At 34.2% G+C, this 18234-nt stretch overlaps 1 protein-coding gene across 1 annotated transcript; it reads right to left on the bottom strand.

Annotated features, from left to right (window-relative positions):
- Window positions 1-16516: 16516 nt before the first annotated feature.
- K441DRAFT_533298 (uncharacterized protein) lies at window positions 16517-16702 on the bottom strand (the record flags this gene model as incomplete). The annotated part of the gene is made up of 1 exon (XM_067642273.1): window positions 16517-16702. A coding segment is annotated over one exon (186 nt), but the record flags the coding sequence as incomplete, so codon positions are not given.
- Between the last annotated feature and the right edge of the window lie 1532 nt (window positions 16703-18234).

Genomic DNA, 18234 nt, shown 5'->3' with positions numbered 1-18234 from the left:
CTCTTACCAGTCTCTCTTACTCTTCCCTTACGGTCTTTTCTTCTTTCCTTACTTATATCTCCTATATCTGTCTTTCTTACTTAAACGTAAGCCTCTCTTACTTAGCCTACCGCTGCCTCTCCTCTTTAAGCCTTTTCTGCTCTATCCTCTCTTATTCTAGCCTCTCTTACTCTATCCTCTTCTGTTCTAGCCTCTCCTGCTTAAGCCTCTCTTGCTTAAGCCTCTCCTGCTTAAGCCTCTCCTACTTAAGCCTCTCCTGCTTAAGCCTCTTCTGCTTAAGCCTCTCCTACTTAAGCCTCTCCTACTTAAGCCTTTCTTACTTAAGCCTCTTCTACTTAAGCCTTTTCTGCTTAAGCCTCTCCTGCTTAAGCCTCTCCTACTTAAGCCTTTTCTGCTTAAGCCTTTCTTGCTTAAGCCTCTCCTGCTTAAGCCTCTCCTACTTAAGCCTCTCCTATTTAAGCCTTTCCTACTTTATTCTCTCTTATTTAAGCCTCTTTTACTCTATTCTCTCTTATTTAAGCCTCTTATATTTAAGCCTCTCTTAGTTAAGTGTCTCTTATTTAGCCTACTGCTGCCTCTCCTATTTAAGCCTCTTCTGCTTAAGCCTCTCTTACTTAAGCCTCTCTCGCTTAAGCCTCTTCCGCTTAAGCCTCTCTCGCTTAAGCCTCTCTCGCTTAAGCCTCTCTCGCTTAAGCATTACCTATTTAGGGATCTGTGCTTACCTATAAGTTATACCACCGTTAATATTAGTGCGGTTCGGCTTTCTAAAAAAGGTAAGGTATATAGATCTTTAGACAAAGAATAACGTTATCTTATTAGCTTATACCCTATTAGTGTATAGCTTATTTAGAAATAGTAAAAGCTTATTTTATTCGTAATCGTAAGTTTTTAGAATCCCGTATCTCTTTAGTAACCTATTAAAATAATTAGCATTAACTATAGCTCTTATTTCCTCCTCTATTATCTCTTAAGCGGTAGAAAAGAAATCCACTATTTGCTTTATAAAGCCCTTAAAGGCAATAGGATTATATCGCTAGCGGCCTAGTTTCCTGGCTTCTCGTAGAGCTATATAGGTAATCTCCCTATTAGTAAACCGCTGAATTAAACTATGGATCTGGTTAGACTTAAAGCCTAATTAGTAGGCAAGAGCGGCAAACTTATATAGGGCAGTCTCGCTTAGACTATTAGTTGGCTTTACTAATAAATTATCCTTCGCCTTTTTACGCTACGCCGGGATCTTAAGGAAATCGCGTATAGCACCTATCTATATCTATCGGCGTCTAAGGTCTACTTAATCTGTAAGACTTTTTGGCCTAAATACGAACCTAGATTCGGACTCTTAGATTATATATTAATTGGTCCACTAGTTTATATTAAAGAACATTTGCTATAAAGATAGGATAAGGAGTCCTTACCTAATAGCGGTATTAGTTGTTTTACGCAGTTAGCCAGGCCTTATAGGTAATTAAGATCCTTAAAAAAACTAAAGAAAGAAGGGATTAAGTAGTCGGTGGAGATAGAGAGCACTTCACTCTATATAACTTCACAATCTTACTTATTAAAATTACTGAAGATCTGGCTGCGCCGTAACTGGCTATATAAAGCTCTAGCATCCGCGCTATACGCTTTAGGAGTAGTAAGCTTTAATGCCATTACGGTAGGTCTATCTACCTTCTATATTGCCCGTCTGTCACTACTAAAGATCTTAGACTAGATATACCTAATGTAATTAAGATGACAGAGAATTGGCTATTTAAATGTTGTTAGTAACTTACAGCGCCTAAATATAAATCCTTACCTTATCGCATCCTATATTAAGCTATGTATATATAGTGCCTAGTCTTATACCTTCTTTAAGCCTAGGAATATCTAATTGCAAGTCAAATACCGCTCTATATTCTGGGCGATTTAATATACGCTTTAGATTCTGCTTTTTCTGGTTAAATATAGCGGCCAAACGAGCCTATTATCGTTCCTTAAAGTACGCATTCCCTAATAATTGGTACTGGCGAATTTTATAGTAGATTTTACTATCGTTAGGCTTCTTTTTATAAGAGTACTCTTTAATTATAGTTGTCTTTAGTTTATAGTTAATGTCTAGATATAATTGGAGTTAAAGCCTACTGCGCATATAAAATGGGAATTTCCTACCTACGAGATATAGATCTATAATCTAGCGCTTATCTCCTAAAGGAAGGAACTCCGCAGCTGCTTAAACCTAGTATAGGCTATAAAGACATTCTAAACGGAAATTAGGAGGAAAGTTTAGCTTTATATAATTATTATATAGATAACCTATTAGCGCCTCAGCGGAAGTTTTCAAAAGTTAAATAGTAGCGTTAAGCTGCTCCTAATTAATGACGGTAGGAAGATGATTTTAAATATCTAGGCGATCGCAACTATTCTTCCAGAAGAAATTCTTAAGTCTTGCTATATTTACCTTATCCTTTTCGTATACAAAATGCAGCACTTTAAGATTAACACTAGCAGTACCTCTATACTTAATCCTCCTCTCCACTACAAATCTTTGTTCGTGCTTAAGGAATTGTATGTTTTATATATCTATATAGCCTATTTAATAATATTTGCTACGGGAGAACAGGTTATTTATTATAACTAGTATAAGTTTTTAGCTGCGCTTTAAATATTATCCTTAGAACCCAATTCTGGGAACCTCTATTTTTAGCTAACTATAGTTAAGGGATCTTAATTACGTCTAGAGAACAGCTACGTCTAGAGAACAGTTACGTCTAGAGAATTATTAGATGCCTAATTGGCCTAAAATAATCGGTCCTCTTGGCAGCGCCAAATAGGAGAACTACGCTAAAGAATAGCCACGTCTTAAGAATAGCTACGTCTGGAGATCGGATGTCTAATTGGCCTAAAATGACCGGTCCTCTTAGCAGCGCCAAATAGGACACTATATTTAGAGAACGGCCACGTCTAAAGATCGGATGTCTAATTGGCCCAAAATGACTGGTCCTCTTAGCAGCGCCAAATAGGACACTATATTTAGAGAACGGCTACGTCTAAAGATCGGATATCCAATTGGCCTAAAATAACCGGTCCTCTTAGCAGCGCTAAATAGGACACTACGTCTGGAGAACAGCTACGTCTAGAAATCGGATATCTAATTGGCCTAAAATGACTGGTCCTCTTAGCAGCGCTAAATAGGATACTATGTTTAGAGAATATATCTAAAGATTGGATATCTAATTGGCCTAAAATGACTGGTCCTCTTGGCGCTAAATAGGACATTATGTTTAGAGAATAGCTATGTCTGGAGGTTAGATATCTAATTGGCCTAAAATGACCGGTCCTCTTAATACTACGTTTGGAGTAGCTATGTCTAAAGAATTATTGGATACCTAATTGGCCTAAAATGACCGGTCCTCTTAGCAGCGCTAAATAGGAAACCACGTCTATATTATCGGATGCCTAATTGGCCTAAAATAATCGGTCCTCTTAGCAGCGCCAAATAGGAGAACTACGTCTAGAGAATAGTTACGTCTAGAGAGTAAGAACGCTATATCTAATAGCTATATCTGGAATAGCCACGTCTAGAGTAGTTATATTTGGCAACTAGTCTAATAAACGGTTATATCTAGAGAATAATAGTCTGTAAAAGGTCATAACTAGTCTAAGTCTTACCTATTTTGCCTTCTTTCCACCACGCCTAATATATCTTATTACTATAGATTTAAACGCGGTACTTTTATTAACACAGCCTTAAGAAGAAGTTTGTAAAGTGCCTCTAAACGTAAAACGTAAGTGTAATATAAAATCTATAATCTAATATAATTAAGATAGTAGAGGTTTTGTACAGAATATAATTAGTAATTTAAAACGCCTATAGATAAAACCTTTACCTTATGGCATCTAGAGCTGCTTTAGCACTCTCTTTTATAGTTAAGCTTTTTCGGAGGAAGGACTTCTGCGGCTGCTATAACTTAGTATCTTCCGTTTTAAACGGAAATCGGCTAGAAAATCTAGCTCTAAGTAGCTATTACGTAGATCTAATAGCCGCCTCTTAATAGATTAACAGGAATAATTAATAGCAATCATTCTTCTCCCAAACTTCTTAAGTTTCTTAATATTGTTATTACTAGCTCCCTTAAACCTTCAAATAGAAAGTGCGGCAACTTAATCTTAATACTAGCCGCGCCTCTTTAACTAATGCTCCTCTCTATTACGAGTCTTCGCTCCTATTAGAGGAACTTACTATTTTAAATCTATTACCCGCTATAAGTTCCTTCTATACCTTAAATAGAAACCTAGGGGTCTAATTCCGGACCCCTATTATATTTATTGCTCTTTTCCTTTAGTAAATTATAAGAGGCATAAATCCGTCCTTTATACCTATTCTCTAGCTAATAATAATATCGGAAAACAGACTTTCCTATTATTATATACCGCTTAGGATAATCTCTATGCCTGAAAAACGCTATATATAGATCAATTTGGAAATACTAGGAGGACTTATAACACGTTCCTAGACCAGCTTCCTTAATCGACTTATAGAAGGTAATACCCCTTATAATCGCAATGCTTTGGCTAGAAAAAGACTCTACTCCCTAAATAGGGATAATGTGGATCCTAAGACTGGCCTATAGCGTTTTAGACTCCCTAAAGCTATTAAATCTAGGGTTAGGGTATATAAATATATAAGAATAAAACATAGATCTCTATGGAGGATTTATAAGAAGACCTATTAGCTGCGACTTGGTATTAAAGATTAGGTTATAATAGCTAAGAGGAGATATCTCCCATCTAATATTGTTATAGTAAGAAGTAAGTGGAAAGATCTCCTGTTAAATCTTGTTATAGTACGGAGTTTTTTAAGACCTAATGTTAAAGAAAAGCTCCGTAAGTTTTAACAGATATAACACGCCAACTTCGTCTCTGCTCTTAAGGTTTTTAGATTTAATAAGACTTCCTATATTATTTTTAAGTTTATAGCCTACTCTCTGTACTATGTCGCTAGCAATCCTCTCCTTAACGAAATTTACTTGGCTATAATACTTAGATAGGTAAAAACCTAATAGCGTAATAACTAAGTAGGGCACTAACCATAGCAGATATTTAATGGGCTTGCATACCTTGTAACGAAAGGATTAGAGTATAGTTTACTAAGTTGTTTAAATATACTTATTTATCTATATAGAGATATAAAAATTGGTTAGTAATTAGCTTGGTTTTAAAACCGCCTTTACTAATAAAATATTACAGCGTATTAAGAATATTGCTATACCCGCCTATTATAAAACGCTAAACCTAGAGATATTAGAGCGCTAAGTAATATTATTATAGAACTAATATAGGGATACGTTAAAGAGGAGCGAGCTATTAGCGTAGATAACCTGCGTTATTAGCCGCCCGACTCTAACGCCGCCGGATTCCTCTTTAAGACAACCTTTACTACTTTAGTTATTAAGTTAATAAAGGTATATTAGAGCTTTATTTCCCGTGCTATTATTTACTAATATTCTCTAGTATCTATTATTGCAACTTCCTTAGCGAAAAGAAGTGCTTATAGGATTGGTATCTTTTACCACTATTGGGGCGCGCAAAGGTTATAAGTATCCACTAGAATAGGTAGCTCTTCTTAAATGTTTTCTATCTCGCGAGCATACTTAGAAATTTTGCTAGATTACCTGTGTTAATAGCTAATAAAGTAGTAATGTTTTTACTTAATTCTAGCTAGTGACTAGGATTCTGTTACTAGGTTTATTATTAGGTTTCCAATTCTAGACCTCTTACTAGGTTCCCAATTCTGGTCCCTTTTTATTTTTGTCTTTAACAGATCTTTAGGCATCCCTTAAATTAACGAGTTTTCCGCTAATTTTTACCATACTTTACTGATTCCTTTTCTTCTACCCTTAAATAATAGTCCGTATTATTATGGAAATTACCTAAGTGTATGCTATAGCTATAGGTGGCATCTTTACTTTTCTTATCCTTGTTTACTTCCGTCCCTATATATAGTTATTTTTAAAAACTACTTCTCTTCTAGTATCTTAATATCTTACCTATCCGCAGCTAATCCGCCGCCATTGATATTTAGGTCTATAGAGTTAGGCCAATATCCTTTTATAGTTATTATATATTACGGTAAATACATTCTATATTGGCTTTAAAGTCTAAGATATTTAGATTACCGGTTTACGAGCTACAAATCTCTTATTAATTAATATAATCCCACTTTTCGCTAGTCTTTATTTTAACTTTCTTATAGATATACTTAGGGTTTCTCTAAATATATACTAACGAGTTTATTGCTTAGTTAGGATAATATTATTCGTCCTTCTACTCTTTTATATTCTTATAGTAATGGCTAGCTAAAACTCTTTCCCTTTACGTATAGCGGAGAATATGTAGGGAGTTATTATAAGCCTTATCCCCTCTTCCCTCTTTCTATAGGATTAATACCTTACTAACCGTATCTAACACTGTATAGGGGGGATCGTTACTATACTTTCTTCTCCTACTCTCTTATCCTTTTCTCTATAAGCCATTATATAAAATATTTATCCGCGTATACTAAGTATTAGCAATCCTTTCTGCCTATTTTATTTAGCGGCACTTAATATTAAAGCCGCTCCCTCCTCGGCTATATGTCTATATCTTTATAATAATATTCCTTTTAACCCTTCTTCTGTAGTCTAGATTCCTTATTTACTAAAATAGGGCTATAGGCTCCGGCTGTTCTTAAGCTTATATTAGTTATGTTAATAATATTATTAAGATACGTCTAAGTTTATCTTAACCGTTAAGAATTAAAGTAGGGCAGTATATAGGTCTGTAAATTCTAGGAGTAAGTTTTTGGTCCTTTCTATAAACTTATCCTTTCACTATAACGTCCTAGTCGGAAGGGGAATAGAATTCTTTAGATCTGTTTATAGAGCCTTATAGAGGCTTAACCTAGAGATTACTATATTATAGTAAGACCTATTACGGCGGACCGCCCTGTCTAGCTCTATTTAGCGGGCTATATAGGATTAGCGTACTAGTAGGCGATTATAAGACTGTTCTTATAATAGTAAGCGGTTTCGGCATAGCCGTGTAGTTGCTTTACCTTACTTAGCTAATATATAAGTATAATGCTTGCAAGACTTACACCCGGCGAGTCTATTTGGTATAGTAATTAGAGACTATTAGTAAGCCCTAAATCGCAGTTTATAAATTCGAATCTTATAATATATAGACATTGGAATCGTAGTGCAGTCTTTACTTAATAATACTCTAACTAACGACACCTTAGATAATAGTTATATTAGTAGCTTAAATAATATTATTGTTATAGCTTACGCTAACTTAAAATAGATCCTCGGTATCTTAATCTATATTAAATTAGGGGGGAAGGGTAAGGTATTATTTGGCAAACGTGCTATAGTATATAAAGGCTCTATAAACCTAGAGATGATTCTCTAAGAAGAGAGGGTAGGAAAATATATTAAAAGGGTGTAAGACGAGGTAGAGAAGCAAGGAGAAATGCTAGTTATAGGTAAGATTTCCTACCTTATACCACTCTTAAGCTGCTAACCATTTATAGTATTAGAAAGCAATAAGCTACGAGATCGTCTATAGGACCTTATATATGGCTACTTAAATAATAAAGTAAGGCTCCTTAAACTAGGATATCAGCCGGCGTAATTATAAGAGCTGCTTATAAGAGGGTGCGTCTAATTAGTGTTTGGAGTTAATATTAGATCTTGCTTTCTTTCTTCTTATTATAGGTACCGTTAAGAGGTTAAAATTTTCTTATTAGCAATTTATCTGTAATTATAAAGTGGTGGTTACCGCTTCTATACCTAAGACTAAAGTAACCTAACCTAGTAGATTGTTATGAAGTAAGAGAAATATAAGAGTAGTACGTTAGTGTTTAGAATAAGTAAAATGGACCAGTTTTTTAATATCTATATCTTAGCTATTAAAAATTAACCTTTTACCCACTAATACTATACCTCTAATCCTCCTGTCTTCCGTCTCCTCTATATTTACCCTATTTAGATTTACATTACTATTACTATTATAATATAGATTGCTGATTATTTCCTATTGCCTAGTTCCTTGTCACGCACCCCTATCTTACTACTTACCTTAGTTGCGTGCTTTACCCTCTTCTTACTGCGCTGCCTACCCTTACTATTTCACTTTCAATCCCGTACGTCACTTACCCTCGTTTTTAACTTATGCTTTAACGGCAGCGTATATAATAGATCCTTTTGCTAATATATATGCGGTATTACTAGTGCCATATATAACTAACACGATAAGCGCTAATCCTCCCACCCCTTTCCACTTAGGTAGAGCGTTGCGCTTTAATACTTATGCTTAATAGATAGCCGCTATAATAATATTTAAGTATTATAAAGAATAAGTTTATCCACTTATATAATAATTCGGGCTATAATATTACCTTTATAAACACTTAATAGGTGCGCTAGTACTCTTTAATTAAGCCAAATATAGGACGAAGTGTTTATTAAGGAATATAATCAGCTTATTAATATCGCTTATTAACTAATATTAGATTTCACTTACCTTGCTAGCCCTGCCACTAAGTAAATAAGTCTATATTTATCCTAAGAACCCGAATTTGGCCCTAGCAGCCTTGTAGAGCTAGGGTATTATTGCTTATCTAATAAAGGGGTCGTATTTACTACTTCTGTTTTATAATCCCCCCCTTTAGGCTCTACTATGTTCTACTAGGCCTCTTCTTTACAAATCCTTAAGTATTAGGTATTTGTGATGAATAAATACCACAATTAGATTAAATAAGCTTTAGAGGTTAGAAAAGATACTAAATATATTAAGCTAATAAATAAATCTAATCTATCTTATTATTGCCATCCTAATTATTATAAAACTAAGGATATCTCTAGTAGTATGTTTAGTTAGATCTCTAATATCTTTCTAGTCTCTCTAATAAACTCTTCTAAATTCTCTACGAGCTGGATACCGAACCTGTTATAAATAATCTGCATATTGCCGCGTCTTTAGTAACCTTTAGGGTAGTAAATAACTATCTTATAACTAAGAGCATATAGACTAAGCTTAAGAAGGCTAATTGGCAATATGCTATTCTTATTAAAGAACATTACAATAATGTTAGCGCGGTCTAAATAATTAAGTTCCTACTTAATATGCTCGCGGAACTATGGATTAGAAATTTCCTATATCTAATCTTTATACTAGTTATTACGGCATAGGTTAAAAAAAAGTAATAGGAAGATATAAGAGGGATAACGTTACCTTAGCTTGCTAGTTGGTAGCAGAACCTATATTAATGCTGCTAGTAAGGTAAACAGACTTGCTATAAATAGGCGGATAGGCCAGTGGCTTGTAAATTGTGTATATAGCAGTTTCCGAGTTAGTTAACAACGTGCTTATAATTACGCAATATTAGTAACTAACGGATAAACGAAACCCAATCCTTGGAATAGGTAAAACAACAGAATAGTTAGCACAATAAAGCAATGGGTGACGAAGTGTCTATTAGACACAATTTAATATAAGGTGTTACCCCTATTAATAACCATTATATTGAGGCAATATACTTTACTAAGCTGCTTAAGATAATTTAAGGGTCCTAAAATAGGGACCCTACTATAAATAACTCCTTAGGGTGCCCTAAAGTAGACCCCTATAACTTAAAATTTAAGGGTTAAAATAGAAATTAGAAATAGTAAAGGGATCTCTTACTATATATCCTACAAATCTAGTAGGTTTTGGAGTTGTAAATTACACTTTATAGTTATTTCGACCGCAACTATGTACCCTTTTATAGATATTAATGCTCTCCTTTATATAACTTCTATTACTCTAGGAAGCTTTACCACCGCGGCGCCCCTTTATTCCAATACTACAGCTATAGTAGGTAGTGGTCCGCCGAATAGTAGGGTACCAACTATAATATCTGCGGGTGCGATTAAAGAACTTCAATTAGCGCACTTCCTTGAAAATTTAGAGGTGTCCTTTTTTAATACTAGCTTAACGGAAATTATAAAGTAGGGAACGAATGAATATCCTAATGATGCTATTGATGTTGTTAGTAAGATTACTACTGTAAGTATACTGCTACTTTAAAGTCTAGAAATATTGCCTAACACTCTTATAGTAAGAAGAGGTCTACCTTAAAAGCCTTATAAACTTGCTTAAGGCCTATAACGCACCATTAATTTCTCCTTATAATTACTCCTTCCTAATAAATTCAACTAAGGGGTTTTTTGGACTTGCCTATCTTATAACCTTAGTAAGTATCGGAGCCACTATTAGACTTGCTAAACGACTCGCAGTTACTAATCCTCTGCTTTTAAGATCGGTATCATTAATACTTACTATTAAATCCCGCTATAATATATTCTTTTATTATATCTAGGACGAAGTACCTAATCCGGCTCCATTTAACACTAGGATTAGCAACATATAGGCGTATAATCTTACTCTTTTATTTATCGTTCCTGGATCTTACCCGGTTAAAGTCTTATTACCTATTTTACTAAGACTAACTGTTACACAATTAACTGGCGGAGTATTTAGTAATAGCACTAACAGACTATTAGAGAGTAAGTTTACGTAAAATCTAATATAAATACCATTTATTGCTAAAGAAGGCAAGCAACTTTTTATTAAATGGGTTAATTAGCTTAACGTACTAGTGTATATACCTCTAAATATCACCACCCTTAGGAGGGGGACCGCTTATATGCCACAAGAAATAAACGGAGTAACTTTTACCGTAGTAATAGTGCAGCAGCCTAATAATGTCAATAATCTAACTCTTGCAATAATAGCAGGGCCGGTTATTATATTACCTTCCTAGAAGAAAGTAGAAAGGTCTTATTATGTTATTATACAAAGTTTAGGTTTTTTTATTTTCTTAATGTTTTGACATTTAAACTATAGAATAGGTAAAGTAGTAAGATTCTCGCTATATAGGTATATGATAAATATAAAACTTTCTTTTTACTTATCAGCTACGGTTCCGTAAAGAGCATAAATAGCAAGGCTTAGTTTATTTAATCGTTGCGTTAAAGTTAATAGCACTTTCTTATACCACTACTAAGGAAACTTATAATTTGTTATAAAATATTTTTATTATTCTAAGGTGTCTTGGTTAGTATATTATAAAGGCTTAGTTAAAAGAACAGAATCTATTAGTAGGCAGTAAATAAGAATTCTAAGACGAGGTCTGAAAGAAGGTTGAGGAAAGGTATTACGGCACTGGCAGAAATTGGTAGAACTTTATGGTTACATAACTAGAGGACCGCATAAAAGAACCCTACTTTAGCCGGCGCTGCTCTTCTTCTCCTTTTCTTTCTCTAGCTTTAGATCCTTGTTTATAAACTACTATTTATATAGGCTTACTCGTCCCTTTTACCGTGCTTATGCCTTAATTAACTAAGTCGCTAATAAAAGAATATGTCTATATATATGGCGCCAAGGCTTAGCTAAGCCCCTAACTAGGGTCTGTAATAGTGCCGTAATATATATAATAAAAGTCTAAAGGCTTATTAAATATTCTAGTAACTCGTCTTTGCATAAATCGGCGCCCCTTAGCCTAATCTATCTATAGTATAGTTGGTCTTTTTATACAAGGGGGCTACCTAAGCGGGCTGCCGGCACGCTTCCTGCAAGTTTATAGCAATATAGTAATCTTTATAAAAATAGTGTGGATACGACCATAAGCCGTCCGCTTAAGATTTAAGAGTTAGTAATTGGTAATAGAAATAGGTAATGAGACATTTAATAAGACATTTGATAAGATATACGATTATAAGTAGCGGGGTAGTAAGACATTAGGTTCTAGTCTTAAAGACAGTAGTAAGATAGTGGTAAGGAAATCCGATTTAGTTTAATAGAGGTATACATATACATCTAGGGCTTAATAACTTTTTTTCTTAAATTAGGGACAACTGCATATTTATAGCAGGTAAGAATGTGTATAGGATTAGTATTTTACTACCAACTAATAATATCTATAGATGAGCTGTCCGTTGCTAGGCTTGCTGCGAAACTATACTAGGACTAACTTTAAGGCTTCTATTATACATAGCGCGCTTCTAATAACGCAAATATATATAAAGAGCAAGCAGTATAATAATAAACATAGTACCGGCGATTACTATACCCACAACTCCCCCGCCTCTTAGAGGTTTAGAAGACAAGTATTTAAAAGCTTTTTATCCTCTTGCGAGAATATTATACCTACTTTCTATTTAGAATACACTTCTATATTATAGGGCTCAACCTACTCTAAACTTTAGAACATGGTTTTATATATTCAAATTACTTTCTTTTAAAAGGCTAGGAATATTCTATATATAAACTCTAAAATAGGGCTGGAACTTAAAGAGACTAATTAAAAAGAACGATACATTTATACCTAGCTACGCTACCTTTACCCCCAACGGCTAAAAATAGGGGACTTAGAAACGGGCTCTATGGGTTTAAACACTATACTAACTAATAAGCAGACCAGTTTTAGGTCCGTATAGAACCCAATTATAGTCCTTAGTTTTGGCGACTATTGAAATTATTCCTATACCAGATCTCTAAACATTAGGTAATAATTAGACTAAATTCTTCTCCCCCTCCTTTACACCTAAAACAGGCCATTAAATTTCGCTTATAAATATGGTAGTTGTGCTTAAAAAGGCTTTAGGTATTTCCCTAAGCTTTAAATAACTAATAATAGACTCCCTTAAGCGGGAGAAATTTCGTAACAGGGTGGTTTTGGATAAATCTTATCGCGATAAGATGTAATGGATATCCTTATTGCGATAAGGATATCCATTATATTGTATCGCGATAAGTCTTGGCATACCCCAAATAAATCCCCAGTTACCTTCTTTTTCTTTATTATTATATAAAATATAGCTTTAAAAGTAGAATTAGAAACCCTCGACTCTATTAATACCTCTAAATTAAAAAATATACGAAGTTACTTAGCTAGGTAGTTATATATTTTTAATTAAACGTTATTATATAATATGGAGGCTCCGCGTATAAAAGCCCTATAATCGCAAAACCCTACGTACGGAGACTCTATATAAAGCTCTACGGAGGCTTTATATAAAGCTCTATATAAAGTTCTACATAAAGCTTTACGTAAGGAGGCTCTATATAAAGCTCTACGCATAGAGGCTCTACGCGAAGCTCTGCGGAGGCTCTGTACGAAGCTGTACATAAAGCTGTATACGAAGCTCTGCGTACAGAGGCTCTACACGACGGCTTTGCGTATAACGGTTCTGCGTATAACGGTTCTACGTATAACGGCTCTACTACGGAGGCTCTATATAAAAGCTTTGTGCAGATCTTTATATAGAGCTTCGTGCGGAGCCTCCTGCAGAGCTTTATACAGAGCTTCGTATAGAGCTTCGTGCAGAGCCTCCGCAGAGCCTCTACAGAGCTTCGCGTAGAGCCTCCATATGCAGAGCTTTATGTAGAGCTTTGTGCAGAGCTTTATATAGGCAAGAAATTAAAATAGAAAAGCTCTGCATAGGGCACTTTTATCCTTATTAATTGCGATATTTTATGCATTTTCTATTAAATGAAGGATATTTTACGCTTACTTACTGCCTTATCTAAAACCACTCTATATAAGAGGGATAAGGGATTTTTCTCTAAGTATTTAGCTATTATATAGTTAGGGGGGAGAGGTAGGTAAGGTATTGGGGTAGAAAAGCTCCACATAGGCACTTTTATCCTTATTGATTGCGATATTTTATATATTTTCTATTAGATAAAGGATATTTTATGCTCGCTTATTCGCATTATCTAAAACAACCCTGTTTTATAATACAAGGAGCAGCATCACTACTAGTAAATTAATCTTAATTAGCTAGTTTATCTAGCCTAGGTGCAAGTTACCTATACTACTCCAAAGGAGGACAGCAAAGTATAGCGTCCGTCCCCGGGTCGCGGAAAACCCACTATACCGGAAAATATAAGTGGTACTTTGACTTTAAGCAACTATAACTCTGCGCACACGTTGAGCTTTACTATAATTCTATATAAGTCATATACTGTAGCTACCTTTGAACATTTAGGGCCCCTCCTACCTATAAATTATATTTATATCGTCGCCTTCGCGCCTGATTCGCAGTAAGCCTCCTTTTATAGCGTAACAATGTCCCTTTACTATAGTACCACCATTAAGCTCTTACCACTTACGATACTTATATTAGGGTCTTATCTAAGCCTTAGAGCCTTATTACGATAGTAGGAAGTTATTATTAGTATTATATCTGCTATGGTGTGTAAGTTAAAGTACCCCTTATATATCTCGGCATGGAGGGTGTCTCGGCACGTAGGGAGGGACGGTAATAGCTTTCTAAGCTTTGCCCTCTTATAGATAGTTAGTACTAATCTCCTAAATATTACCGCTCTACTTAAACACGTATACGCGACTTAGATTCTTATTAAGTTACCTCTTTCTATTAACCTTAGAAGAGAATAGTAGATTTTATTTTGCGAAATATATATTATATTAATTAATATAATTAATAGACTACGGTTATGAGGTAGGATATAGTCTTAAATAATGCTTAGAAGGAGGAGGCAATTAAAACAGCAAGTAAAATCTTTAACTTATTAGAAGTTATTCGCCTAGACTATATATACTATGCCTTTATATCTATAATATGCTTATAATCTTAAATTTAAGCAGCACTAGGAGCTTAATAATTAACCCTTCCGTTATCGCGTACGAACACGCCGTTTCCGTTTTCTTTTATTATGCCATTTATCTTCTCTATTAGTTTCGTGGAGCATATAGACATTTTATACTTCTACTTACTAAGATTAATAGTAGACTTTTTAAACGTATTGGGAGCACCTATTATATAATTGCAAGTTAATTCCAATATATTGCTGTTTAAGGTATAGTCTAAATAGGAGCTAAAGGCACCGCCGCTGCCCTATATTAGCACGTATTTCTATTTTACTTCTTTCCTCCTTTCCCCTTAAGTAGTAGATTAGAGACTTACTTAAATAAATACCCTATATTCCCTATAGCATTTATAATACATTAATCTAGATTTACGCTTAAGGGTATAGGCTCGGCATTAACCGATAAGTACGTGGTGCTAAATATATTGCCCTTAAAGCTAAGATTAAAGTAATCTAAGAGATGGAAGCTAAAGACGGTATTTTAATGCCGTGTAAGAGTTAGGGTAATAGGGGATAAAGAAACAAGTTAAGAGATAACGCTAAGAAGGAGAGCGGAGCTAAAAGTTTGTAAGGGATATATTGCCGGGATTGTAAATACGTTATAGAATAGAAGGTAGTAAATCTCGGTTTTACGTGTTTTTTTTTTAGGGGGGGGGTGGATTTTGTGTAATTACTAATAAGTTAAAAACGGACGTCCTTTTATACTCGCTTAATTATTATTTAAGCATCTATTTATAGATAGGATGTAGGGATTAAATAATAGGAAGGACAACTAATTTTAAGCGCGGCTATAAAATATATCTTAAAATAGAGAAGTATTTTAGGGATGCTAAGGGGGCTAAATATAGTCCCCTTAATATAAATAGCAATAAAGAAACATCTTTGGCTATATTAGTTCCGCGGTCTCGTCTAGCTTATATAGCCTATTAATGCCTATAGAGTAACCCAATTAGGACACTTAGCCGCATTAGCTACCGTATATAAGATGATAGTAATTGCAAATACTAATAGCTAAAGTAATATTACACTAGTTCTTATTTAAACGTCTAAGATCCCTAAAAAGGTATTACGCGGTTAGGGCATTACGTTTTCGCCGCTTATACTTAGTTCTAACTATAAAGGACTTAGATGCTGCTAATTATTTATATATATTTAAATAAAGTGCTAACTAACCCGAAACTAAACGCTATAAAGAACTACGTGCATTCTAAGCTATCTAAGAAAATTTATACTTCCGCTAACTCACGCCGTTAGTAGTTAGACCTTCCTAATACGGCCTTTTAACGTATTACAATAAAACATTCCCATAAAGCGCCCTTTTTCTTTACTAGTTATACTCTTAGTTCTTAATTAAAGTGTTTTTTTATAAATAGCTATTATAATCTCTAAATATAACCTTTAGCACCCCTAATTTCCGCCTCTATCGCCTATCCTTCGTTCTTATAATATATTCTTAAATAATAGCCGGTATAAGAGCAGTTAGTAGTATTATTATAATAGCATAGCAGAGAGCTCCTAAATATAATCTACTTACCTCGCCTTTCTCTATCTTAATCTCGGATAACAGTTCCTTAGTCTTTGACTAGAAAATATATAAAACAATAGCAGGTATAAAGAGAGGGATGTAATATACTATACCTAATACTAAATGAATTACTACCCTTGATTGAACGCTAAGCCTTAAAAAAATAGCCGCGATATAAAATAAGCGGCCGAATATTGAATAGAAGAATATAGTGGCTAAGATAAGCATTAAAACCAGCCCTATAATTAAGCAGTCCTAGATATATATAGAAGTGACTTTCGTTAAAATCCCTTCTAGAGATTAAAGGTTATTAAGTTAGTCTCTAAGAAAGCTTTTAACCTCTTCTAGTACTATATTAGAGAGAGTTAATAGTAAGTTATTGTATGTTATATTATAAGTAAATCTAACACAGAATTGTTTCGTGCCTAGTGAGCAATTTTTAGGAATTAATTCCTTAATGGCTTTGGGAATAACTGTAGCGGTAGCGTTTACGGCGCTTTGTACTTAGCTAATAGCATTAGGGATAGCCGCCGCAACGCTATTAGCAATACTTATAACTTTGGTCTAAAAAGATTAAAGGATGTCTCGCTTTAGAAGGGCGCGTAATATAACGAAGGGATTATCTAGAGGTTTAATAGTAAAAATCCGGATAGAGAGTAATGTCTTACGTTTAAGGTTATAATACCCGCCTTTATATTGCTTTCCTTATATAGTACCTATAGCGCTAGAACTGTATAATAAATAGCGGCAAGTATAAAGGTAACTAAGATACCTCGCTTTAGCCACGTTCCTCCCTTTACTATAGTAAGAGGATAATAGACTTTAAGAGAATGCTTTAAAACTAGTTATATTGAAATAGGAATAGGCCAGTTCCTATATAAATTCTTTTAATACTTATATAAGAACTTCTAGTCCTAAAAATGGTCCTAAGTGATATAAAAATAGCTAACCTATAGTGATGTAACGGGGGCCTAGAATTAGGCCCTTTCTATTTTTTTTATAAATTAATATTATTAGATAATTTTATAAAATCTATGCTAGAAATATATATATATTATACTATCTCATCTCCTTATTAACTAATAATATCTCTAATTATTAGTATATGCATTTTTATTATTATCGAACGCCCACTATAGGTTACAGCCTTTACTAGGTCTTAACCTGTGCTCCGGAACCGTTAAAAAATCTATATCTATCGTTTTTCTTATTAGGTTTTTAATTAGGCCTATAAATAATAACTAACGGAATTAAGTGCCTTAACCTAAGAACCCCTACTGTAATACTTAATGCTTAATAGCAGGAATAACGCAGACGGCGTATTCCTAAACATTACTATACGTCTATATAATAATATCAATTTAGGTAGCGAGTTATTGGCGTTACTATATAATAACGGCAGTTCCGAGGAGAGAGTTTTGCTTAGGTTGTTAAGCCCTAGGAAGTACTTACTTAAATAAAGCGTTAATAGCTAGGAATCTTCGTAAATTATAACTACTTACTAGTTTAAAGTTAAAAATATATCTCTTTCTTAAGTTAAAGCGTAAAGCCTAACGCCTAATTACTTGTTATATTTTTAAAGTAGTTCCTATACTTAGTGTGACTAGGACAGAGAAAAGAACGCTTTTTATCCTATACTCTTTTATTCCTACTTTATATGCTTGCTTACTTGCTTACTCTTATAACCTTCTAAATATCTCTTATTCTTATAGCGAATTTTATATACTTAAATTTTTTAACTATCTAAATTACTAGCTTAGATTGGGGATTTAACTTAATAAAAGACCTCGCAACCTCTTAGAGGCGCTTAGGTCTTTAACTCCTCTAATAGGAGCCTGATTAAATTAAGCCCTTAAATATACTTTATTACGCTGTCCTAAGCCTCCTATTAAAGTTGCTGGTTAGTATTCCTAAGCTGACTTACTTCTTCCTCTGCCTACTACCTAAGCTCTATCTCTATAGATATCTCATCTCTTAATTTACTTAACTCTTAAGCTAACCTAGCATTTTCCGTTTATAGCTTATTAATTTTT

The sequence above is a fragment of the Cenococcum geophilum genome (assembly GCF_001692895.1).
Source record: "Cenococcum geophilum 1.58 unplaced genomic scaffold K441scaffold_2, whole genome shotgun sequence".
Classification (NCBI taxonomy): Eukaryota; Fungi; Ascomycota; class Dothideomycetes; order Gloniales; family Gloniaceae; genus Cenococcum; species Cenococcum geophilum.
Note: the sequence above shows the minus strand (reverse complement) of the source record. Positions and strands in the feature narration are given on the sequence as shown.